General features: G+C 45.9%; 2 protein-coding genes across 4 annotated transcripts in view; one reads left to right on the plus strand and one right to left on the minus strand.

Moving 5' to 3' along the window:
* GALNT17 (polypeptide N-acetylgalactosaminyltransferase 17) overlaps positions 1-25,487 on the plus strand; it is a 174,387-nt gene that overhangs the window by 125,170 nt on the left and 23,730 nt on the right. For all 3 annotated transcript variants that reach the window (XM_072978222.2, XM_072978221.2, XM_078378905.1), the window contains one exon: positions 10,694-10,879. In XM_072978222.2, coding sequence (XP_072834323.1) covers positions 10,694-10,879 — 186 coding nt within the window. The remainder of the gene's footprint in view (positions 1-10,693; positions 10,880-25,487) is intronic.
* Positions 1-25,487, minus strand: part of LOC144583991 (uncharacterized) — a 484,560-nt gene that overhangs the window by 78,206 nt on the left and 380,867 nt on the right. The window lies entirely within an intron of this gene.

A 25,487-nucleotide genomic window follows, 5' to 3' on the forward strand; every position in this document is an offset into this window, starting at 1 on the left:
ATTCCGTAGCCAATTGTTTATCCACCTGAAACTTAATCTATCTAGCCCACACCTTGTTAGCTTGCTAATCAGGATCTCATGGGGCACTGTGTCAAAAGCTTTGCTGAAGGCAAGATATACAGTGGTGACTCGACTTACGAATGCCCCTACCTATGAACATTTCAACTTACGAGCAGCTCCTCTCGCAAAATTTTGCATCAAGTTGCGAGCGGAGCTTCCACTTGTGAACATAAAAAGGCAGGAGAAAAGGGCGGAAAATGCAAACCGTTGGTGGCGAAGATCAGCCAGCGACACCCATCAATCACAGTGACAGATAATCTCTCCCCCCTGATCACAACAAAAACATGCTGATCACCCTGTCTCCTGAAAAAAGACAAAAGCTGTTCCCACAGCTATAAATACTCAACTATCCAACAAACAGCAACAGAGCATGGACAGAGTTCCTACTCCAGTCCTCTGAAGATGCCGGCCACAGAGACTGGCGAAACATCAGGAAGAACAACCTTTAGAACACGGCCAAAGAGCCCGAAAAACCCACAACAACCAGAAGAGGCTGCTTCTTTGTACAGCTCTTTTGCTCCAATGGTTATGAAAAGGGATGCAACAGCGGCGGTGGAGGCAGCGGGGACCCAGCACCAGGAGGCTGAACCCAGCCGGGATGGTCCGGCTCAGCCTCCTGGTCCTGGGTCGGTCTCTGCTGCTGCCTCCACTGCTGCTGTTGCCGGGAGGTGAGCTGCCGGCCCATCCCGGCTGGACTCTGCCTGCCGGTGAGGGTCCATCGCCGCTGCTCGCCACACAGCCGGGCTCTGCCTCCTGGTGCCCAGCCAGAAGGCAAGCAGCAGGGATGGACCCAGCGCCAGGAGTCAGAGCCCAGCTGGGATGGATCCGTCCCTGCTGCTTCCCTCTACCTCCCGGCGCTGGGTCCATCCTTGCTCTTCTCCTCCTTCTGTGGAGGGGAGCTCCTGGATGCTGGGGTTGCAGCCGCTCCTCTAGCGTCGGCGGTGGTTGCCTGGCTTTTGCCTCCTTCAGCACTGTGCGGAAAGGGGTGCTGGCACCGGCCCCACCAGCTGTTCCTTGCACTGCCCATTGGCACCAGCAATGGGATCCTGAAGAACCCCCAGCGGAGATCAGGCAGGATGAACTCGCTACACGGCAAGTGGCCAAGAAAGGCTGCGGAGTGCCTTTCCTGGCCACTTCGGGGAGGGGGGGGTGCCTTTTCCTAGCATTGGGAGGGAAAGCCCAGCCGGGAGGAAGAGCCTGGTGGCGCTGGCAACGGAGTAAGGTGCTGCTTTTTGCTTTTTAAAAACTGCTCTGTTTTTACTGTATTTTAATTATTTTTTGATTTTTTTTAAAATGCTGGAACGGATTAATCCCATTCCCATGCATTTCAATGGAAAATGGTGCTTCAACGTACCAGCATTTCCACTTACAAACATCTTCTGGTACGGATTAAGTTTGTACTACGTCTGCTGCATTCCCTCTGTCTATCAGGGAGGTGACCTGATCAAAAAACGAGATCAAATTAGTTTGTTCTCAACAAATCCGTGTTGGCTTCTAGTTTTTACTGCTTTGTTTTCTAGTGTTTACATAATGAGCATTGTATAATTTGTTCCAGAATTTTCCCTGACAGCAGGCTGACTGGCCTGTAGTTCCCAGTTTCCTCTTTTTTGCCCTTTTTAAAGATAGGGACCTCTTTAGCCCTCCTCCAATCCTCTGGCACCTCACCCATTTCCCATGATTTCAAGAACATAATGGATGGCTGTTCTGAGAGTTCTTCAGCCAGTTCCTCCAATACTCTCAGATGCAGTTCATCCGGCCCTGGAGATTTGAACTCATTCAAGGTGGTCAGGTCTTCCTGGACTATTGGTTTATCCATCGCCAGCTTCAATCCTGCCCCCCCCCCACTTGCACTTCCCATTTGTTTGGAAGTTCATTGTCTGTCTTATGGGAAAAGACGGAACTAAAACAGGAACGGAGCCCCTCTGCCTTTTCTTTGTCCTCCATTATCATTTTTTCCATCCCCATTGAGTAGCTGAGCCACTCTGTCTTTGGTTTGTCTTTTGCGACTCACGTTCCTGAAGAATGCTTTTTAGTGTCCCTTCTGACAGCTGCTGCTGCTGCTGCTACTACTGCTCAGGAGTCCCCTCAATGTAGGTTTCATCTTCCCTGATAGCCTTGAGTGGGGGCTACTCCCTGCATCACCTGTTAAAGAGAACAGACTTCTTGAAAGTGCTTGTTTTAAAAGAAACAAGTGCTTATTTCTCTTTAAAGAGCCACTGCTTCTTTTAAGAGAAACAAGACTAACAGGCTGTTCTCATGTGATCAAATCACTTCTACAGAGAGCAGTAAAATTAGCAGATTATCAGCCTAAAACCACTGGGTTTATTAAAATGATGAAGAAGAAAGGGGAATGGAAATAAAATAAGGCATTACAGATAATTAAAATAAGTCCTAATTGGTAGGAATGTCCCTTTGCCTGCAACTGAACAAAAGTACTGTATATCATCAAGAGCTTTAAAATGACTCACAAGAAGTCCCTTCATTTTAAACTTTTCCCAAGAGTACCTGAAAAAGACACACCAAAAACCCACAGATAGTTGCCCTGTCGCATCACAAGCTTTGTTTACACAACACCAGCAGACTTGGTTGGCACCTAAACCGCCATTCAGACCTTGCTGGTTCTTGCTAGCTCTTCACGTCTGGCGGATCCTGCCAAGTCTACTCTTGCCGAGGAAGTGGATCTAAGGCAGGGTTAGGGTTTCTTCAAAACCCAACATATTACATAAATGTTAACAAAGTCTCTGGCTGAGAGATAAAGCTGTTGTCATGACTTTATCTCAAAATATGTTGCATGGTGCATAAAACTATCCCATTATAAGCTCTTGTATATAATAAAGCAATGGCTCTTACTTCCACGGGATGCAGCAAATGAGGGATTCCTTTGCCACAATTATTGCAAAGGGCAAACGGCATGGACTTGCTTCTTCGCAGAGTGATTTCCTCAAGTCTTGCTGGATGGTCTTCCAAATTCATAGTATTTATTTATTTATTTATTTATTTATTGGATTTATATACCGCCCCATAGCGCTACAAGCACTCTCCGGGCGGTTTACAATTTTAATTATAAAGGCTACACATTGCCCCCCCAGCAAGCTGGGTACTCATTTTACCGACCTCGGAAGGATGGAAGGCTGAGTCAACCTTGAGCCGGCTACCTGGGATTTGAACCCCAGGTCGTGAGCACAGTTTTAGCTGCAGTACAGCGTTTTAACCACTGCGCCACGTAAAAGTAAAAGGGCTTTCAAGAATTCTGTTCCCAGTTTGAAGGCCTTTTTATTCAAGAAACATGGACTGCTTCCACGGTTCTTTCTTCTCTCCCTGGATATTCAGTTTATGTTTTACCCGCTAGCAAGTTAGGAGGCAGAGATCACGTGCAGGGAAGCCTGGCCGCTGTCATCTCAGTTCATTTATTTAAAATATTTTTATCCCACTTTTCTCCTTAAAAAGAACCCAAGGCGGCTTACGTCATTAAAAGACAATATGTAGAAGCTAGAAGTTGGTAAATAGTTTAAAAGAATTAAACAAGTATTACATTCAAAACAGTAATAAAATCAGGGGGTGGGACTGAGAAAAAGGCCTCCCCGGATGACCTTCATGCCTGGGCAGGCTCTCAGAGGGAGAGGCGGTCTTTGAAATGGCTTGAACTAAAGCCGTTTCGGGCTTTTTAGGTTAAACCAGCACTTTGAAGAGTGCCTGGAAACTGATCAGCATCCAGTGGAGCTGCTGGGTTATACGTTCCCTGTAACCAGCCCCAGTCCGCCATTTGACTGCTGCATTTAGGACCTGTTGGGGCTTCAGAACAGTTTCCAAAGACAGCCCCATGTGAACTGCGTTACAGTAAACCAGGTGAGATGTAACTGCGGAATGTATCACTTTGGGCAGATAAGCAGTTTCAAGAAACAGCCCCACGGTCATCGAGGTGGGGGAGACATGAAGTCCCCAAGACCCGCCAGGAAACCATGTGGATCCATATGGATCCATGTTCATTGGCTCCTCCACCCCTGCAGAGGCTCCAAGTGCCAGTGAGGACGATCTGACCATGACAATGAGGCTGCAGAGCGTTCCTCCCCACTCAGATCCCCAACGTCTACTCCAGTACAAAAAAACAAACAAACCCAAATCAAAACAAAACCAAGTCTAAAGTATCTCCTGCAGCGTGAGTGGCAGCAGATACCATTTGGGGGCAGCCCCAAGGACGTCATCGTGGAGGACAGGAAGTCCTGAGCCGCTCCTGGCCAGCCTGCCTCAACCGGGATGCGGACATCCCCCAGAGCAAGAAGCCAAGGAGACGCCACCGCCAGACCCGAGACCAGTTTCGCAAAGCTCTGGCAGGGAGGCCGATGAGTGGCTGGCTGGGTGGTATGCCGGAGGGGTCCCCAGTCTCTCCCAGGCCCCCACGTTCCAATCCATGCCTTCAGACCTGGAACACTGGGGGAACGTGGCACCTGGAGAGAGGGGTGGTATGATGCTAAGACCCCTTGCAACGCCACCTCCGTGCCCCCTGACCCCCAGACCTTGCTTGCTGCTGCCCAGAGAGCCCTGGTGGACCACGCGGGGGGGGGGGTAAAATGGACACCCCCAGCCCCCTCCGGCCAAGTCTCAAGATGCAAGCCAGATTGGCCGACTCAGCCAGGACCAAGTCCGGGATGGCTGTGGTTTTTTCCCCATTGACCGGTCGGGCATTGAGAAGCTGCATTTCCAACCCGGTGTGTGGGGGGTGGGGTGGGGGCTGCCACTACAGCTATCCAAGGTATTTTAAATCTGTGGACACCTTTGGGGCGACCGGTATCCTTGGACTCCCTCGTCCCCTTCCCCTCTCAACGTGGTGCTGTGAGGGCTGACCCCCCGTCTCCCCCAGCCCTGAACAAACCCCAAGAGCTGATGCCTGGAGTCCCCTCCCATCCCCCCCCCACAATATCCTCTTTCCAATCAAAACACATCCCCCCCCAAGCAGACAAAGCCTGAATTAACAGTCCCCGGGCCCCCCAGATTATACGCACATACACGTACACACACACACATGTACAGAGGAGTCGTTGAAAGGGTCATTGCAGAGATCTCTGGGAGGCCAAGGTCCTGGCTCAGCTCCCCCAAGTGGGGCAAGTTGGGAGCCCAGGTGTGGCCAGCTTGATGGTAACCCAAATACTTTAGGATTCGGGTCTTAGCAGCGACATTCGACAGGTTGCTTGGCCAGCAGACGTTGAACTTTACTTGGGAAAGATATATTGTCCCCCACAGAATTTAAGGCGTGAAAATAATTTAATGTTAACTAGACCAGGCAAGTCAGAGTGTGACACATCTCCTCCAGTTTTGGCAGCAGGTGATATGAATGACAGGATAGGGGGAAACCACTAGGAAAGGAAAGATGGATTAAGACTTCTATCTGAGATTTTTTTTCCCTCCCTATTAGGAATTCTAAGGACTCGGTGAGTTTAACAAAGCTGGACAACCTTTCTTTGGTCTCATTTACAAATTTCATTTATATCATACATTCCCAGCCCTCTTGATCACGGCCATGCCCAGGTCTGCCTTTCTGAATAACTCTTCACTTGCTGCTATATTCACCTATAAAAACCAACAGAGAGTAAACATTATTCCTATTCAAAAAAGAGTCCCCCAACAGATCCAGTTGTTGGATTTGTTGCTCAAAGCATTCATGTTTTTACTTTGCTGTTGTCGGTTTACTGTAAGTAAATGAAACATTTTTATTGTTTGTGTTATTAATGCCTCGGAGTGAGTTATTGAGACAGTAAGTGCCTGTTAATGAGAAATGTGTGGCCTACTCTGGGGAGCTAGAAGCTATTCCGCACTGTAAATCCCAAGCTCTTCTGCTGTGCAGATCAGGGAATTTAACCCACATTTAAAACTATGCAACAACATTCAGCCATGTTAGTCTCCTCAATGTAATCTCCAAATTATATTGTAAATATGTGCTGGTTATTTTAGAGCACTGGTTCTTAACCTTGGGTTACTCAGGAGTTTTGGACTGCAACTCCCAGAAGCCTTCACCACCAACTGTGCTGGCTGGGGTTTCTGGGAGTTGCAGTTCAAAAACATCCGAGTAACAAAGGTTAAGAACCACTGCATTAGAGTGTTGAGCTCCTGAAAACTTAGGGAGAGCAGAAAAATAGATGAAAATAGGAAATCTGCAATAGATCAATGTTTTGTGCTCCGTCACTTGATACATAAATATTTTCAATCTGGTTAGAAGGAGCTTTTTGGATTTTAATTCAGTTTCTGACTTTAGAAATCACTGTGGCAAAAAAAATTCTGCCACCAATAGAATCATGAATTCATGGAGTTGGAGGGGTCCTAGAAGACCATTGAGTCCAACCCTGTGCTTAGTGCAGGGATCAAAATCAAAGCAGGTCTGAGGGATGGTGGGCCAGTTTTCTTTTTAATGCCCTCAGGGTTGGAGCATTCACTAATTCCCAAGGTAGTTGGTTCTATTGTTGTACTGCTCTAACAGTTAGGAAGTTTTCCCTGATATTCAGCCTAAATCTGGCTTCCTGTAACTTGACTCCATTGTTGCGTGATGATTGAGAATAGATCTTACCCCTCTTCTGTAGGACTACTTTTCAAGTATCTCCCCTCAGTCTTCTTTTCTCTTAGCTAAACAAGCCCTCTTCTTGCAGTCTTTCCTCCTACAGATTGATTTCCAGCCCCCTAATAATTCTTATTGCCCTTCTCTGAACTTGTTCCAATTTTTCAGCATCCTTCTTGAATTGTGGTGGAGATAATACTCAGGATGAGCCCCAACCAGTGCAGAATAAAGGGGGACTAGTACTTCATGGGATTTGGAGACTATACTTCTTCTAATACAGTCTTTTTTGTAGCCACATCACTCTGTTGGCTCATATTCAGCTTGTGATTTGGAACAATCCCAAGATCCTTCTTGCTCATCGAATTCAAGCAAGTATCCCCCATCTTGTAACTGCATTTGCCCCCTGCCCCTGCCGGGGTAGAACTTGGCACTTGTATCTGTTAAATTGCCTCCTGCTGTTTTCAGGCCAGTGCTCAACCCTGTCAAGATCTTTTTGAATGTTGGTCCTCTCTTCCAAGGTATTAACAATTGAATGTTGGGAGAGGCAGGCCCAAGACTGAGCCTTGTGGTAAACCAGTTGTTACCTCCTCCCCATTTGAAAATGAACCCATTAATCCTCACCCTCTGAGTACAATTCTGTAGATAATTGTGGATCCACTTGACACTAGATCTATCCAGCCCACACCTAGTTTGCTTGCTAATCAGGATCTCATGGGGCACTTTGTCAAAAGCATTGCAGAAGTCAAGATATACTACGTCTACAGCATTTCCTCTGTCTATCAGGGAAGTCACCTGATCAAAAAATGAAATCAAATTATTCTGCCAGGATTTGTCCTTGACAAATCTGTGCTGGCTTCTAGTTACTACAGTATTCTTTTCAAGATACTGGCAGTGTGTATTATCTGCCATCAAGTTGGAACAAGTTATAGCAACTCTAATAGAGCTTTCAAGGAAAGTCAAATATTTAAGGGATAGTTTTCCAAATTCTACTCCCCCAGTGAGTTTCCATGGACAAGTGGGAATCTGAACCAGAATACTAGTTCATCACTCTATCCTCTACACCAGTGGTTCTTAACGTGGGCGATAATGCCCCCCAGTGGGCGATTTCATTTTTCAGGGGGGTGGTAGAACGAAAAGGGGCGGCGTGGGGGCGCTGAAGCAGAAGGGGGTGGTAGGGGGGCGCTGGAGCAAGCCAAACCTGTGAAGATGGCTGCAGCCTTTTTACAGTGTGCATGAATATATATTTTCCTCCAATTTTAATTTAGTTTCAGACTTTTTGTCTTGAAATTTTTAGTTCCTGCATTTGTTTTTATGCCCTTTTTATATTTCTTTTTGCGTCTTAAAATTCACTTGCAACTAAATCATTAAATGTTACTTTTTGGGGGGCATTTCATTTTCTTGGAATTTAATTGTGTTTTCAGGGGTCATTGGATTTAAGTGTCTTTAAATAAATAAATAAATAAATAAATAAATAAATAAATAAATAAATAAATAAATAAATAAATAAATAAATAAATAACATATCATCACCGCGGGGAGGGGGGCGATGATAACTTCCTCAATGGCTCAAGGGAGCGTTTCTTTCAAAAAGGTTAAGAACCACTGCTCTACACCACAGTGGGAATCACTTGCACAATGACCACTTTACAATCTGTTCCAGAATTTTGCGTGGGATTGATGTCAGGCTGTCTGGCCTGTAGTTCCCAGGTTCCTCTTTTTTCCCTTTTTGATGATAGGGACAATGTTAGCCCTCCTCCAATCTTCTGGCATCTCACCTGTTTCCCATGATTTCAAGAACATAACAGACAGTGTTTTGGAAAGTTCTTCAGACAGTGCCTTCTGTACTCTTGGATGCAGTTCATCTGGCCCTGGAGATCTGAATTCATTCAAAGGAATAAGGTATTGATGGTTGTTGTGGGTTTTTCAGGCTCTTTGGCCATGTTCTGAAGGTTGTTCTTCCTAACATTTCACCAGTCTCTGTGGCCGGCATCTTCAGAGGACAGGAGTCAGAACTCTGTCTGTGCTCTGGTGCGGTTTGTTTGGATAGTCGAGTATTTATAGCTGTGGGACCAGCTGGTGTCCTTTTCAGGAGATGGGTGATTGTGATGATCAGCGTGTTTTTGTTGTGGGTGTATTGTTGTGATAAGGGGGAGAGATTATCTGCCACTGTGGTTGATGGGTGTCGTTAGCTGCTCTTTTGTGTGCAGTGATCACCGGTCCTTGTGGCTGGGTAGAGTTTGCTGACCTTTTACAGGCTGTATTTCTCAGTGCTGGGAGCCAGCACTGAAAAATACAGCCTGCAAAACTCAACAAAATCTGGAAGATCATCTCCCCCCCTTATCACAACAATCCACCCACAACAAAAAACACGCTGATCATCATAATGACCTTGGGGTACCCCACTTGTCACCTCCTCCCAGTGAAGGACCCCATTCATCATCACCATCTGAGTATGATTCTGTAGCCAATTGTGGATCCACCAGACAACTGATCTATCCAGCCCACACCTCGTTAGCTTGCTAATCAGGATCTCATGGAGCACTTTTGTCAAAAGCTTTGCTGAAGCCAAGATTTACTATGTCTACCACATTCCCTCTGTCTCTCAGGGAGGTATGTGTCTATTTTTTTTGTTCTCAGGTCCTGTCTGAACTTTTTGTGAAGCCACCCAGGCCTTCTTTGCTGCCTCCTACCTTTTCTTCCCTTGTTGAAATTGTTTGTCATTGTGCATTTAGAATTACTTTTTAAAGAAACATCCCACCTTTCTTGGACTCCTTTTCTTGTTAGAATCTCCTGCCACACAAGCCAGGAATTTCTTGGAAGCGCCAGACTTGGCAGAATTTGCCTCCCAACAGATATCTGGATAATTGAAATCTCCCATCACGACGACATCAAGTCTCTTTGAAATCCTTGCAATTTGTTTTTTGGAAGTCTCATCCGCTTCCTCTCCTGTATTGGGGGAGGGGTCATTAGTAAACTCCAGCTACCATGTTCCTTTTGTTTTTCACCTCAACAACATTGAACCAGATATTCTCAATGAGGCAGCCAATCTCCCCTTCCTCTATTTATGTACTTGAAGCCTCCCTTTACTACTTCTTATGTCTATTTGAAATTCTTGCAGTTTTGAGATAAGGCTCGGTATAATCCCGATGCTTTACTCAGACATGAGTTTAGGGTACGGTAGGGCAAATTACCTGGTCTCAGAGACAATACGTACAGATACAAGAGTCTGTCTAGAAGAGGTGCCTATTCCCTTCTTTAAAAAATTCAATGTTAATGACACTGTGCAAGATTAGACTGGCCTCAGATTCTTTCCACATTCAAACTGGGATGTCAAGCTTTTAGTCCATCTATACTCAAATGATACTGCAGTGGACATAAATTGGCATTTGAAGATTATTGCCTAAGCTGACCAAATGCTGTGTAAGAGAACATCTCATTATTATTAGACAAAGATCAAAGTAGTTATCTTTGGAAAGAAGAGGGGGGAAAACCCACACGTGAAAGCTGGATAATCCACCACCTTGACTTTTGCTTTAATGCCTAGCTTTCATGGAGACATGATCTGAATGCCATTAACCTGAAATTGTCTCACTCCACTCAGTCTCTCTCTGGTTGCCCCTGGGAGTTGGTGGAGCTGCTAAGGAAATAGATCCACAAGTAACCTAGAAGGCAGAGAGATGGGGCTCCTATTCAGCACTCTGTTGTAAGATCTCTGCTCACTCTCCCTCAGGGCACACCGGCCACATGTTTAAAGGCTGAAATGGATTTGATCCCAATTGAAAGACCTCTCCATGTCACGTTTGGTATGTTCTGAGTGAAAGTGGCCTGCCTGAGCAATACGCACCTTCCAAAGAAATGTTTTAAAGAACAGTTTCAGAGCCTGTTGTGGGAGTCCTGGGTGAACTCATCCAGCTCTGGGGTTGCTGCAGAGTCCTTTCCCCATAGCTCCTGCAGCTAAACCATTTATGTAGCAACAGGAGGAATTTGTCAGCAGCAAGAGGTGATCTACAGCAAGAAAATAGATTCTCCTTTTGCAGCTGCATGCTAATTAAAGTTTTCCTATTCCCTGTGTTTGTCTGTATTTTACAGGTGTGGCTCTGTGGTGGTAGCATGGAGGTGCTTCCCTGCTCTCGAGTAGCCCATATTGAGCGTAAGAAGAAACCATACAACAATAACATTGGCTTCTATACAAAGAGAAATGCCTTGCGGGTAGCGGAGGTATGGATGGATGATTACAAGTCTCATGTGTACATCGCATGGAATTTGCCTTTGGAGGTAGGCCTATACAACTTTGTTTCCTTAACCATGACCTGATTTGGTCAGATCAAACTTTAGATTCAAAAAGGTTTTAAAAAATTGAAAGAGAAAGACAGTTCTTTTTTACTTTAGGGTTTGAAGAATGATCGGTCCAGGAATGTGAGCTCGGGAGATCTACATCACATTTTAAAAATGTATATTTCTCTTAGAGATCATCCATATTATGTTGGCACAAGTGATACTGAGGCTGGGGGACATCCTCTCTGCTGTGCTGTTGGAAGTCCTCCAGGCTTTTACTTCTGAGGGATTTCAGCATCCATGTGGAGGCAGCTGTTAGTGGTCCAGCCTTGGACTTCATGGATATCATGATGTCCGTGAAGGTGTCCCAACATGTGAATGGGCCCGCACCTGTGGTAGGTATTTTTCACTGGCCGAGGTGAGGAAGATCTGAGGGTTACGGTTTTAACATCCGTCACGGGCAGAGCATCACCTGCTGAAATTTGGTCTTGTCATGGCTGTAAGCAAACAGCTCTCCTAAGAGACTGCTGAAAGCTGGAATAGAGAGGTTCCAAGTCCAGTTGACCCCTATTTAAGTTGAGATGAGTCCTTGTCTCAACAAGGCTGTCTCACTGGCACCCTTCTACCAAGTCTATTCCCACTTAAAAATCACTGAGAAACCAAGTTAAAACCATGAGTCTTAGAGTCATCCAGAACTCCCAGAACTCAGGAAAATACTGGACTCAAAGTAGCTTCATTTGTGGCCTTTAAAGAAAAACAAAATAAGTATGGTAGCAGGTTATCTGTTCAAGAGACCAAGCATAAGTTTTAAGTATTATTGTTTTATTAGAAAAATAAAGAATTAGATAAATTCAGTTTGTTGCAAAGCATAGCATTCAAAAACATTTCCATAACTAAAGTAGTTAGAAATCTAGCAAATTCCAGCTACAAAAATTAAAATAAGAAAATTCTACTAGCTAGAAAGGCAGGTAAGGCTAAGCCTCCCTTTCTATTCTCCTACTATGAACTACATCTTAGCATTAGGAACTCCAAAGTCCATTCAGAAATCAAAAATCCATGGTAAAATCCATTAATCCAAAAATGAGTTAAGAAAGAGTCTCTCTCCCTGTAACATCCTGTCATTTTCTTCACAAGCTGGAGACATCCCCTTCTTCACTCTCCACTGGCGTAAGCCAATCAGGACGGAGGACTGCTTATCTCTCTCCACCTCCTTTTCTTATGAGAATCGCAGGTGTTGTTGACATTCTTTTTCTGATGTTATGGCTCGGCTCTTCGTCTTCGGCCTTGGCCAAGCTATCTACATGATAACATTCCTAGCTAGCTGTAAGGGAAAACAGCTTCTCGATGCTTCTAGTAAAATTACACAGACTGAGATGAATTCATTCTACACCATTCCATGACTACAAATCCCATTTAGAAATTACATTTTAGCTTCAATAACCTAAACCATGACAGTGGCAAACCTTACTCAAGGGAGGTGGGACCTATTAGGATCTGATTGAGTTCTAAAATGCCTTGAGTGTGTTCCCGACTGACATGGTTGATGCTCCGGTCGAAGCCCAGGGGACTGAATAATATTTGACAACAACCCAGGCAGTTGACACAATCACTTCAAAAAGCCTTTCCACTTCAGGGCTTGTCCTTCACCCTGGTTCTTCTTCATGGTCTGTGTGAATGCACACAAATGGGTTATTCTGCGCCTGTGCAGGACCTCTCGGAAGTTTCTAGAGCTTAAAGGCATGTGATAAACGGGACGTTACCCCATGGAGTGCATGCTCCGCCCACTTGAAGTCCCCTCAGTTCCTTTTAGCCACCACTTAGGTCAGACTTTCTGACCTAGAGCAACTAACTTTTTGATCATGATCACCTATCATCTTTTTATAGGCTTCATTTTGCTTCTTATTGATATTTCCCTGTGAGTTTTTCTTGTCGTATGTTCTCTTTCCCATATTTTTCATACTTTCATTTCCCCCTCCCCCCTTTCTCTCCCACCTTTTTATGGCCCCTCCAGGTCCATTCATGTGGTGTGTGTGTCTTGTTCAAATAAAAGCCCCCTATCCGACGGTCACAACCACTGCCTTTTTTGTTTGGGGGAACAACACCAAACTCAATCTTCTCCAGAGTACAAGAGGCTCACTAAATCGACCCTCAAACTCCAGCTTCAGTGTCTCTGCTCCTTTCTTTAGGAAAGATCCTTCCAATCAACCACCTACCATGAAACCTACCTCAAATCCTGTATCCAGGCAGGAATTACCTGAATCCATGTCGAATCTGACCAAAATCTGACCATCTCCCAAACCGAAGGGACCTTCAAAATCCTCTTCGAAGTTGAAATCAGCATGAGTATCGAAGTCATCCTCCACATGGCCTCAGGATCATTCATCTAAAAAGAAGAAGGAGCACGTTAAATCCAAGAAGGCTAAAAAACCATCTAAGCCTTCTTAGCCTCTTGAACCTCTATCAGATCTCCCTACACCGATCTTGGAGGAATCCTCGAGAGATATTCCTGATTCTTCGTCAGAAGGGGAGGACCCACTACTTCCACACCAGGCTCCCGTTTCCGTAATCAGCCTCTTGCCTCTAGGCTTGGCCTCTCAGCAGCTGATGTTCCTTCCAGCCAGGCCTCAGCCCATTCTAGCCCTATATCTCCAGGGTATAGACATTCAGTTGTCTAACTCTGATTCTTTCCATCAGTCTCCCCCTTGCAAACATTTAGTGAAGAGACATCATCTTTCACCAGTTTACCAAGATGCTCCACACTGAGAGATCTATTACATCCATAAGCCTTCTCTACATAATCTTCCTCTTGAATATTGAGACCAATATCATGGGGGATATAGTCGGTCTCAACACCGTGAGAACGACAGTCGATCCATATCTGGAGACCTATTACTATGATGAACTGAAGAGGGTTCAATATGCATACACTTATCCACCTGAGTCTTCACTATCAGTGTCACCTTCACCACCTCGACACTACCATTGGTCTTGTCAACCAAAGCCTCAACCAGTACCAACAGGTTCGATCCCCTCTAAATCGGCTCTTTAATGCCACTCTTCTCAGCCATCTGACCAACCAATATCAAAGCATTCCCATACATCCTCCATACTGACCTCCACCTCTTCCAACCTAGCACCACCCTTTCCCAGGTTTGTTTCTCATCTCTACAAATCACCACCATGTATAGAAGACCTCCTCCTGCTCCAGATGGTTCTGATAAAAGCTGATCCATTCACTCTATTCCTATAACTCAGATCACCCATCCAAAACCTTGGCACCAATCTCCTTCTTCCAACTCAGCAGCTTCTGACATTCATAATCCTCTTTCCAAAGCTTCTCAAGAGTCCCCATCTAACTTGCCCACACCCAATTCTGATGTGGCAGACAATCATCCACCTTCTCCATTGGAGGACTTTACTTCCTACTCTCACCTTTTTCTCCATATGGCAAAGTTTCTCAAGCTCGGGCAACTTCCACCACCGAAGCAAGACCTTGTGTTTGAGTATATAAATCAGGATAAGTCTCCACCTCTCAGCCTAGCCTTCATACCTGCCATGCTTGACCTCCTAAAGGAATCCTGGGACAAGCCACTGTCCTCTCTCCAGATTGCAAGACGAGTTGAGAACCATTACAAAACCCATGGGTCCAATACATCTTTCCTTACTAAGCACCCAGTGCCTAACTCAATTATTGTTGAGTCGAACCAGTTGTGGGCTTGAAATAGATCTTCGGTGCCCCAACATCTGTTGCTCTTCTGCATCATGCCTGGCTTCATTCAGCAGGTATTACAGATAATGACAGGTCTCACATAGAGGACCTACCTTTCGACAGAGTAGGGCTTTTCAATGAAAGAATGGATGAGGTTATGGATAACCTCCACAAGATCAGGAAAATGGCTAAATCCTACTCCACCCAACAACCATATCAATACCAATGACCCCAGTGGCACTGACCCTCCATTTTCCACGAACCATTTTAACAACCGCAATACCATCCATACAAGGCTCAGACATCAAACAGACCCTTTACCAGGCTATCTACCTCCACATTGTCTACCTTACATCCCCAGCCTCAGGCTCAATGTCGTCAAGCTTTCTGTCGCCCCCAAAGAAAGGGCAAACAATATCTTTGACTTTCTCCAACCCGAGGTCAGCTACCATATACCTTTCCGCACACGCCTTTTCCCTTTCTTCCGAAATTGGTCCCGTATCACAAACAACCATCATCCGCCATGGTTACCTTCTTGAATTCATAGAACTCCCTCCTGGTGGTCTCCTCAGACATACTCCATACTCACCTGCTCTTTGAAACGAGGTCTCTCTTCTTCTACAGAAACAAGCTATTCGTAGAGTTCCACACTGAGATCTTCACACCAGCTTCTATTCCAGATACTTCACAGTTCCAAAACGAGAAGGAGGCCTCCCTCCCGTCATCGATCTCAGATGCCTCAACACGTACATCCAACCCAAACATTTCCAGATGGTCACTCTAGACACCGTTATCCCGCTCCTCTCCTTTAAAGACTGGTTTGTTGTAATGAACTTTCAAGACATATATTTTCACATTTCTGTCTGTCCTTGTCATCACAAGTAGCTCCACTTTTACTTTGAAGGCATCACTTACCAGTTTTGCTGCCTCCCCTTTGGCCTTTCCCCTGCTTCACGGACTTTCACAAAATGCCTTGCGCCAGTCGCAGCATATCTCTGCCTACATGTTGTAAAAGTTTTTCCTTACATCAATGATTGGCTCTTATCGAAAGGGTCAAAAAGACACTTGTTTCACTCTTTCCACACCAGCAGACCTCAGGCTCAAGGTCAAATTCAACAAGTCCCATCTCAAACCCTCTCAAACCGCAGAGTATATTGGAGATTCCTTTGACTCATCCACGGCCAGAGCTTTTCTCCCCCATGAGAGAATAGACAAATTGAAAACTGCAATACAGCCCTTTCGACCCTTTGCGTTGATATCGGCTCATTGGACTCAACATCTTCTCAGCCTTATGGCCTCAACTACACCAGTAGTCCAACATGCCAGGCTTAAAATGAGATCTCTCCAAGCCTGGTACCTTTCTCTGTTCGACCCCATGATTGATCCCCCCCTTCCAAACTGTTGTGGTCACTCCAGAACTGGCACATCAACTTACTTGGTGGACCTTTGTTCCACATCTCACAGTCAGTCATCCTTTCTCTCCACTCCAGCTCAATGTCCAGGTCACCACCGATGCCAGCCCTACTGGATGGTGCACTCTGTCACGGTCACAAAATCCATGCCCTATGGTCAAAGGCCTTCCGTGCCTTCCAACGTCTCATAAGAGGTCAAGCTGTTTAACTTGCCACAGACAATATGACTGCCCTTTACTATGTAAACAAACAAGGGGGCACTCACTCGCTTTCTCTTCTGTACCTCGCAGTTCATCTCTGGGAATGGTGCTATACTCATCATATTTTTCCCATCACGGTCCACGTTGCTACTCAGGACAATGTCATAGCAGATGACCTCAGTCACCTTAGTTCTCCTACTGATGAGTGGGCCCTCGACAATACCGTATACACCGAGCTTTGCCATCGTTGGGACACCTCTACCCTAGATGTGTTCGCCACAGAGCCCACCAGCAAATGCAACGATTACTGTTCCAGGGCAGGAAAGAAACCAAACTCTCTAGGAGACGTTTTCAGGGTCAACATGGGGATCCAATGTTTTCTGCCTCTTCCTTCCCATTCCTCTAGTCCAGAGAATGATAATCCGACTCCAACAGTTCCACTCCAACGCCATCCTCATAGCTCCTTGGTGGCCTCATCAGCCTTGGTTCACCCAGCTCAGGCCAATGTCAATCGGCTCCCCCCCCCCCCACTCCCTCATCTGCTGACCCAGGACAAGGGCAAAGTCAGACCTAGAGTCCCTCCATCTAACAGCGTGGAGAATTCGCCTTCTGTGACGGCTGTTCTAGGCAAAGCCAGGAAACCCTTCACTAACCTCTTGTACTCTTACAAATGGAGAACCTTTTCCACCTTTGCTGCTTCCCCTCTACAGCACCATTCTCCCTGGATACCCTTCTTACTTCCCTGCTTCACCTTTTTCACCTTGGACTCTCGCATTCCACCTTGAAGGTGTCTATCTCTGCTACCATAGCACATCAGCCACCAGGCTCAGATTCTTCTCAGCTCTTCTCTCACCTTACTTTAAAGTGATTTTTAAAAGGACTCCACAACATTCATCCTCCTCAAAGACCGCAATGGTCGCTCCAAATCATCCTCCATGCTTTCGCTCGTCCTCCCTTTGAATCAGCCGCCTAGATTGACAAGATAGGCGGGGTATAAATAGAATAAATAAATAAAATGCAGTGGGGTCTTGACTTAAGAACGGCTCGAGTTAAGAACATTTTGACTTAAGAACCACTCTCAAAGGAAAATATTGACTTGACTTACATACTTAGATTTGAGTTAAGAACTGAAAAAAAACCACGTGGGAGGCAGGGAAAGTGCAAAATTTGAACTTTCAGTTAACTGTTGGCCAGTGAAAAGGGTGCCTGTCTGCTTCCTCACTCCTCCCAGTGTTTAGAGAGTGGATTGGGAGACAGTCTTCAGACTGCCTGGTACTGTACTGCCTGGACTGTATTTTCCCTGCCTTCCCTGAACCTTTCTTGACCTAAGAAAAAAAAAGAAACAAAATATCCTCCTCTAGTGGTCGAAGGCAGAATAGCAGCTTCCCATTAGTTTCTATGGACGGAAAAGAGCAGATACGGATCAAATGGTTTTCAATGCATTCCTATGGGAAATGCAGATTTGACCTGAGAACTTTTTGACTTGAGAACCGCTTTCCAATACGGATTAAGTTCTCAAGTCAAGACCCCACTGTAAATAAATAAATCTCTAGCCACTACTAATTTTAAATTTCTCTCACTTAAGATTCTCTTTCTTGTCACTATTACATCTGTTAGAAGAGCTAGTGAGCTGGCAGGCTCATATTCTTCTCGGCGTCACATTGACGTCTCTACATCTCTCATGATGACTTTCTGTGACAGTGGTGGACTTTTTGGGAACTACAAGGACTCCAAGCAGGAGGAGCATGCGCTCCAAGGGGGAACATCCCATTAATCAAAAGTCTTTAAGCTCTAGAAATGTCCAAGAGGTCCTGTGCACGTGCAGAATAACCCATTCATGTGGATTCACAGAGGACCACTGGAAGAACCATGGTTACAGGTAAGTAACCTTTCTGTTATGGATGAGCCATGAACCATGAAACAAATGGAGAGAAAGCTCGATAATAGCTGGAGGGCAGCTCCCTCAAATGTGAATTGCCTGTGACTGTACAGATGCTCAGCAAATATTGTTGAGTGGAAAAGAGCTATCACACCAAGCTCATCAGTGAGGCATCAGTTCAGCAGGTGGCACAGAGTTTTCCCTGACCTCCTGGGTGCTGGCTTTAGATACTTTGAGACACAATCATATTTCCTCAATCCTGGCTCACTTGTACTGGTTGCCTGTAAGGTTTGTTTGTTTGTTTGTTTGTTTGTTTCAAATTTAAGGTACTGAGGTTGACTTATAACAGTTGGAGAGCTTTTCACTTGCTGGAGCACCTCTCCTTGAGCTACCAGCTCTGGGGAATGCCCGGCTGGCAGAGGTGTGCCAGGCTCCCTCCCTCCTAGCTTTTCAAAAACTAGCAAAACCAGAGCTTTTCAGAGAAGCTTTTCAGGATATCCTCTCCTCATGATCGTTTGCTATGTCATTGGTTTGATTTTGGGTTTTTTGGCTGCCACTGCGCTTCCTTTGGGGATTGCTGTTGGTTTAGTAGGTAGTGGGTGGGGAACTCTTAAATTTGTAAATGCTTACCGATCCAAGAGTCCAGCAAGGATGCATACTGCTAGACGGGGGTATAAAAATCTGATGGATGGGTGGGGAGGGAGGGAGTTTCCAAATGCCTCTCTGTTCAAGCTACATTAAGTTCCAGTTTTGGGAAGCTATGAAAATTATCACATGTTCTTGATGAGCTTTTCTGCTGAGATGTTCTGGTCCATGTTTTTGCAGAAATGGTCTCAAATGCTGGGCCAAATTAAAAGATCACCAGAGATCGCTCCTTACTCTGCCACTGGAAGGCAGCAAATCCGTTCCCAAACAACTGATTCTCTCTAACATTCTCTCTAACCTGTCTGGCATTAGATACAAATTAGGAAGGAAGTCGTAACATGTAGCCCTAATAAAACTAGTTAAATGATTTTTTTAAATGTGACTAACAATGAGACTTCTTTTCAACCTGATTCTCATGACAGCCTTTGCTGTGGCATTCTAATGTCTTAACAGAATTTGTGTCTTAGTGTGTATTCTCCAAATCAGAAAGATCACCTCCAACATTTCCCCTAGTTTTCAACCTCACTGGGCAAGGTCGAAACCATGCCCGATTGCCTTCGCCGCCACCACCAGCCCCTTGCAGGGCTCCATTTTCCAAGGAGTGGTGAGCTATGCAGTTAGCTAAGAGACAGCTAGAGAGCAGGTGGGAGAAGGACCAGTCGGATCAAAATTTGGCTGATGTTAAGATCATGATCGTAGCCACCACCTTCAAAGTGGGGAAGAGGCTTTTAATATTATGGTCATCGATGAGGCTGTGAACTGACAAGCAGATCTTTTCCGGGTACCGTATGCTACTTTTTCCTAAAATCATTACATTAAAAATTGAGGGGCTTCTTTTACACTGAAGTAAGCTGAGATAGCTGAGGAGACAACAAAATGGCACATATTTTGCCTCTGTAAACAGGCTTCAGTCACGAGGCTTAGCTTCCTACAGTCAGGAGACTTCGCTACCTCCAATCATGTGCCCCTGGGGGAGGTCATCAGGACATTTGGAGTAAGAGGCCATCAGTGGGCTGATGACACACAAAACTCTTTCCCTTCTTTACCACCTCTGCAGGGGATGCAGAGTGATGCCTAGCTTCAGTTCTGGAATGGACCAGAGCTAACAGGCTCAAACTGAACCCAGACAATACAGAGGATTTGTTCCTGGAAGGTCCCTCCGATAGCTTGGGGAAGGGGAATTTCCTGAGACTGAACAGTGTTGCCCTCCAACTTAGGGTTCAGTTCAAAACTTAGGCATTCTTCTGAATCTGGCTCTTTCCTGGGATTCTCAAACTGTAGCTGTGTCCAGATCTGCTTTTAACCAACTGAGACTTATCACCCAACTCCACCCCTACCTTGACAAGGGTTCGCTCTGGATGTTGGTGCAAGTAGTGGTCCTCTCCTGGATCAATTACTGCAATGCTCTCTACATGAGGCTTCCCTTGAGGTTGACCCGGAGACTACAGCGAGTCCAGAACATGGTGGCCAAACTGGTGCTTGGTGTGAGCAAATTTGAGCACATAGCTTCAGTTTTCACTCATCTCCACTGGTTACCCATTGTTTTATGGATCAGGTTCGAGGTTTTGATGCTTCCATATAAAGCTGTTCCTGGTTAGAACCCACGCTGCTAGTCGGAGTGCCTCTCTGCCATGTCACCTACTTAACCCATCAGATCATCTCAGGCTAGGCTCCTTCAGGTAGCCACTTCAAAGGAGCCCCAAATGTCTTCTACAAGAGGCCGAGCCTTCTTCATAGTGGCACCAACTTGGTGGAGCTATGCCTGCCCCCCCCTCCCTGTTAACATTTAGAAGGCAACTTGAAAATCTGGTTCTTCTTCATGGTCTCTGAATCCACACAATGGGTTACTCTGCGCCTGCGCAGAGGCTCTCAAAATCTTCTAGAACTTCTACACGTGTTCACTAGGACCTCCTTTCCTTTGTGCCTGCTCCATTCACAGCCCAAAGTGCCTTAGTTCCTTTTATGCCACCCCTGTAGACACATGTTGGCAAATGTGCTTCATTTCACTTTCCGGATAAAACAACATTAACCTTCACCGATATAAAAATATTTCATCTCTTGGGCCTCCCTTCCTCTCCAGTGAGTATAAAAGAGAGAAGAGAAGAGAAGAGAAGAGAAGAGAAGAGAAGAGAAGAGAAGAGAAGAGAGGGAGAAAGAAAGGGACACTGTGGGACACTCCCCCCATCCCCGGCTGTTGTTTTATGGCCTCTTTGGGCCCCTTCCAGCAGTGCGTTTCATGCCCGAATTAAATAACTCACTCTGACGGGCACTTGCAGAGCCTCTTTTGCCTTGGGGAGGCATGTCAAACCAATTTGTGCCAAGCATGTGAAAACCTAACCAAGTCGGCACTGAAGCTTCGTCTACAGCACCTCCATTCTTTCCTTTGGAAGAAGTCGCTAAAACCTCCTCAGCCATCCATGGAGCCCGATCCATTGCCTCACGCTCACGGTACCATCTCACTACCTACGCCGCAGAGCCATTCACCAACCTCAAGACGGTCACACTTCAAATCCAGATCCAGACCAGCTGCCACATCGAAGGCCTAGATGTCGAAGTTGAGCTCAAGTGCTCCATCTGTGTTTGCACCATCCGACTCCTCTGGAAAGGAGAAGAAGTTATCAATGCTCTCGGCCCATAAGAACATACACCCTCCTGCTCCTCAGCCTCTGGACACAGCCAACCCACTGGCCTCAGTCCCAGAGGAGCATGGACAAGAAACAGTCTGCTTGGATCCCCCATCTGAGGGTGAGGATGCCCCCTCCCCTTGTCTGGAAAAGTGCCATCCCCTCAATTCAGTCAGTCTCCTAACTGGGGAAATACCTTGGCTGCAATCGCTGTGGTAATTCATTCAGCTCATACGAGCCCCAGATCTCCAGGCTGCTTGATATCAGGCCACTCTTCAGCCTCGACCTTGGCACGTGCAGAACCACCATATCCTCGGAAGAGGTCCTATAAGACTCTGGACCAGCCTCCGTATCACACAGATGTGCATCGGTCCATTGATTCCAGACACCTATGGTTCCGGACCCTATTTACTGGCACCAAGGCCTCAAACAGGTTTGTCTCTATGACCACCCAACTTATCATGTCCCTGAAGTCTATTATGAACAAGGGCCTGCCCATCAATATACCACTATGAGTATGAGCCCAAATGTCCACACCATCTGGACCTCACTCAACAGCAATATGCCTACTATTACCATTCCGAATTCTCCTTGGTGTCACTATCACCACCTCAATACTGAAGTCAGCCATAGCCTCCTCCAGATATATCTTCAGAGGAAGACTGGCACTTTGTTCCACCAGCACCAACATCGCAGGAGGCCACTTCCTTCAGATTGGGATGGCTACCACCCTCCTTCGATGCCGAAGCGATCATATGCAGCTTTGACCTCAGCACGAGCCCTTCAACCCCAAACTGCAGACCTTCCACAGGGTCACTTTGGGCAGCATTGTCCTGTTACTCCAGCAGGGCAACTGGTTTGCCATCATCGACTTGAATATGCTTATTTTCACATAACTGTCCGCCCAGACCACTGCAAATACCCTCAGGTTTGCACTCCAAGACAATGCATATGAATTCAAGGCTTATCCATATTCCAGGAGTCTTTACAAAATGCCTTGCACCAGTAGCAACAAAGCTCTGACACTGTGGCATCACCATTTCCCCTTATTTGGACAACTGGCTCACCTTCACATAAGAGACAAGGTCTTTGAAATGAACTTACATTGTCCATCACCTTTTTAGTGAATCTGGGACTCCAGCTCTTTTTCACGAAATATGTTTTCAAACCCTCTCAGGTGGTCAGTTTTGTAGGAACAGCCCTCAACTTGCTCAGAGTCAGAGCCTTCCTCCTACAGGAGAGGCACACAAAGCTTCCTACCACCCTCCTTCCAACCGCAGGTGACTGCTACAGTTCATCTGACCCAGTGTCTGCTGGGCCTTGTGGCCTCTACCACTGCAGAGATCCAACATGCTCACCTAAGAATGCATTCTCTCCAGACAGGGTACTTTACCCTATTCAACCCCTTAATCAACCATCCCTCCAAGCTACTAAAAGTTACAGAAGAGTCGGGGCACTGCACACAACCTCTGCATTGGCAAGCCCATTCCAGACTCTCCATTTCACTATTCAAGTCACCACAGATGCCAGTCCAACTGGCTGTGGTGCCAATTGCAATTTCACCATCTGTGATTGGATTCTTTGTCTGTGGTAGGCGGGTCCTTCTTTTCAGTGGGAAAAATAGACGGAGACCAGGATAACCGTACAAATAATGGTTCTTTATTCTTTTTAACTCCTGTAACTTCAACGTTGAATGGATCTAAACAATTCTGTTCAGGCAATAACTTGTAACTTCTAACCTTATTCATGTCCATAGTCTTTGTCCCTTTCACTCCTTCATCCCAGACAGACTTGACTCGGCTTTGTTCCACGTTGGGAAACTCAAGGCTGCACATATCGTCCTGCAAAAGGGATGTTTCACGTAGTTCCCCTCTAGACAGGGTAGGTAGCTGGTGGTACCAATACAAGTCACCTACTTCCCTATATCCTGTGCCCATGGCACCGCTACCATACTCCATCTTCGTCTTTGTCTTGTCTTTCTCTATAGACTTGGGGGGTCAGGTAATAATCCTCCTCCAGTTCTAAGATTAGGAAACTCCAGCACTAATTCAACAGATTTGTACCTTTGTAATCCTTTTTCCTCTGTCTGAGTACCCTTGTCTTCCTTTTCCTTTTCATCTCATTCTCCTCCTTCTCTCCCTCCTTCCTCCTCGTTTATCTCATCCCATCTCATTAAATCTAGCTCCTCCCATTTTCTATTCTGTATGCCCTCTGCCAAGAATACCTCTCCAACCTTATTTGTCCCCATGTATCCTTCTTCTGTTTTGATCAATTCTCCTACTGCACATCCTTCTATCATATCTTCTCTGCTCTCCTCAGAGGATGGCACACTATGCTGATCTCCTTCACACCGTCATACACAGCCTGCGGTCCCAGGCAGAAGCTCAACTTCATATCAACCATCTGGAACTTCTCACTGTCATAAAGGTGTTTTGTGCATTTGAAAAATTCCTAGCAGGATGTGATGTTCAATCGGCTACGACAATACTACGACCCTGTTTTACATCAACAAACAAGATGGAACACATTCATTACCGTTCCTTGACCTCACTGTCCAGTTGTGGGAATGATGTTACGCTTGCCACATCTACCCTGTAAGTGGTATACATCTCCACAGAAGACAATGCTCTGGTGGACCACCTCAACAGACTTCATACTTGTAGCCGTGAGTAGTTTCTGGGCGACAAAGTGTTTCACCTTCTATGCCACAAGTGGAGCAAGCCAAAAGTAGATGTTTTTGCCTTCCCCGTGAACGCAAAATGTGCCTGTTACTGCTCCAGGGCAGAAGTCAGAGCCAAGTCATTAGTGGATGCCTTTATAACTACATGGTCCTTGAGCATCCTGTATGTCTCTTTCCTCCCACACCACTCCCCCAGCACAAAATCACCAAGATTCAACAAGACCACTCCAGCGTTATCCTCATCACTGCCTCATGGCCATGACAGCCATAGTTCACAACCCTGAGATCCCTAGCATCCACATATCTCCATCTTCCAACATTACCATACCTTTTGAGGCTGGACCAGAGCCGGGTTTTCCACCCCAACCTCCACACTCTACATCTGACAGCCTGGATATTCCTTCAGAAGCTCAGGTTCTAGACCTGGCAAGAAAGCCTTCCATCACTCTGCTATATATTTGAAAATGAAACATTTTCTCTAAGTTTGCTGTATCCCACAACCTACCTGTTGCTCCAACAACTTTGGATGCCCACCTTGCTTTCGTCCTGCACCTCTTCAAACAAGGTCTCTCTCACTCTACCCTGAAGATACATATAGCTGTGATAGTGGTATTCCAGCCCTAGGATTCTGACTCTGCATTACTCTTTCAACAACCCATTCTTAAGAACTTCCTCAAGGGACTACAAAACATTCATCTGTCTCACCAGATACCACTCCCTCACTGGTCCCTTCAGGTCACCCTCCATTGACTCATGCACCTTCCATTTGAACTCTTAGCGACCCCTTTAGAGCGATATTTACGCATGAAAACTTACCTTTCTGGTTGCCATCACATTAGCTTGTAGAGCTATCAGGCTAGCTGCCCTCCGAGTGGATCCTCTCTTTCTGCAGTTTCACACTAATAAAGTAACTCTCTATCTGGATCCTACATTCCTCCCTAAGGTTGTGTTAAACTTTCATGTACGACACTCTATTGTCCTTCCTACCTTCTTTCCTTCGCCATCCAATGACCTTGAACCTTGACCTACATTTCCTGGATGTTCATCGGGTGTTGGCCTTTTATGTTTCACAAATTTCTGCTTTCCAGAACATCAAGAGGCTCTTCTTTAGCTGTTACGGTTCATCTTGAGGTTCCCACATCTCTTCTCAGACAGTCTCCAGGTGAATTGTGTCCATAATACGCCTAGCCTACAAGCTCGTGTGTGAATTTTAATAGAGCCTTGTTTTAGCACACTCCACTAGGGCTATGGCGACTTCCACAGCCTTCCTCAGAGGAGTCGAATTAACAAACATCTGTAAGGCCACCAAATGGGCCACGCCATCTAACTTTGCCACCCATTATAGATTGGATGTTCACACCAGGAAAGACACTGCATTTGGTAGAGCTGTTCTGGCTTCCACTTCACTGTGAGTGGGTAACTCATGGTACGTCAACTTGCTAGTCACCCATGTGAGTGC

Source organism: Pogona vitticeps, chromosome 7, assembly GCF_051106095.1.
Source record: "Pogona vitticeps strain Pit_001003342236 chromosome 7, PviZW2.1, whole genome shotgun sequence".
Lineage (NCBI taxonomy): Eukaryota > Metazoa > Chordata > Lepidosauria > Squamata > Agamidae > Pogona > Pogona vitticeps.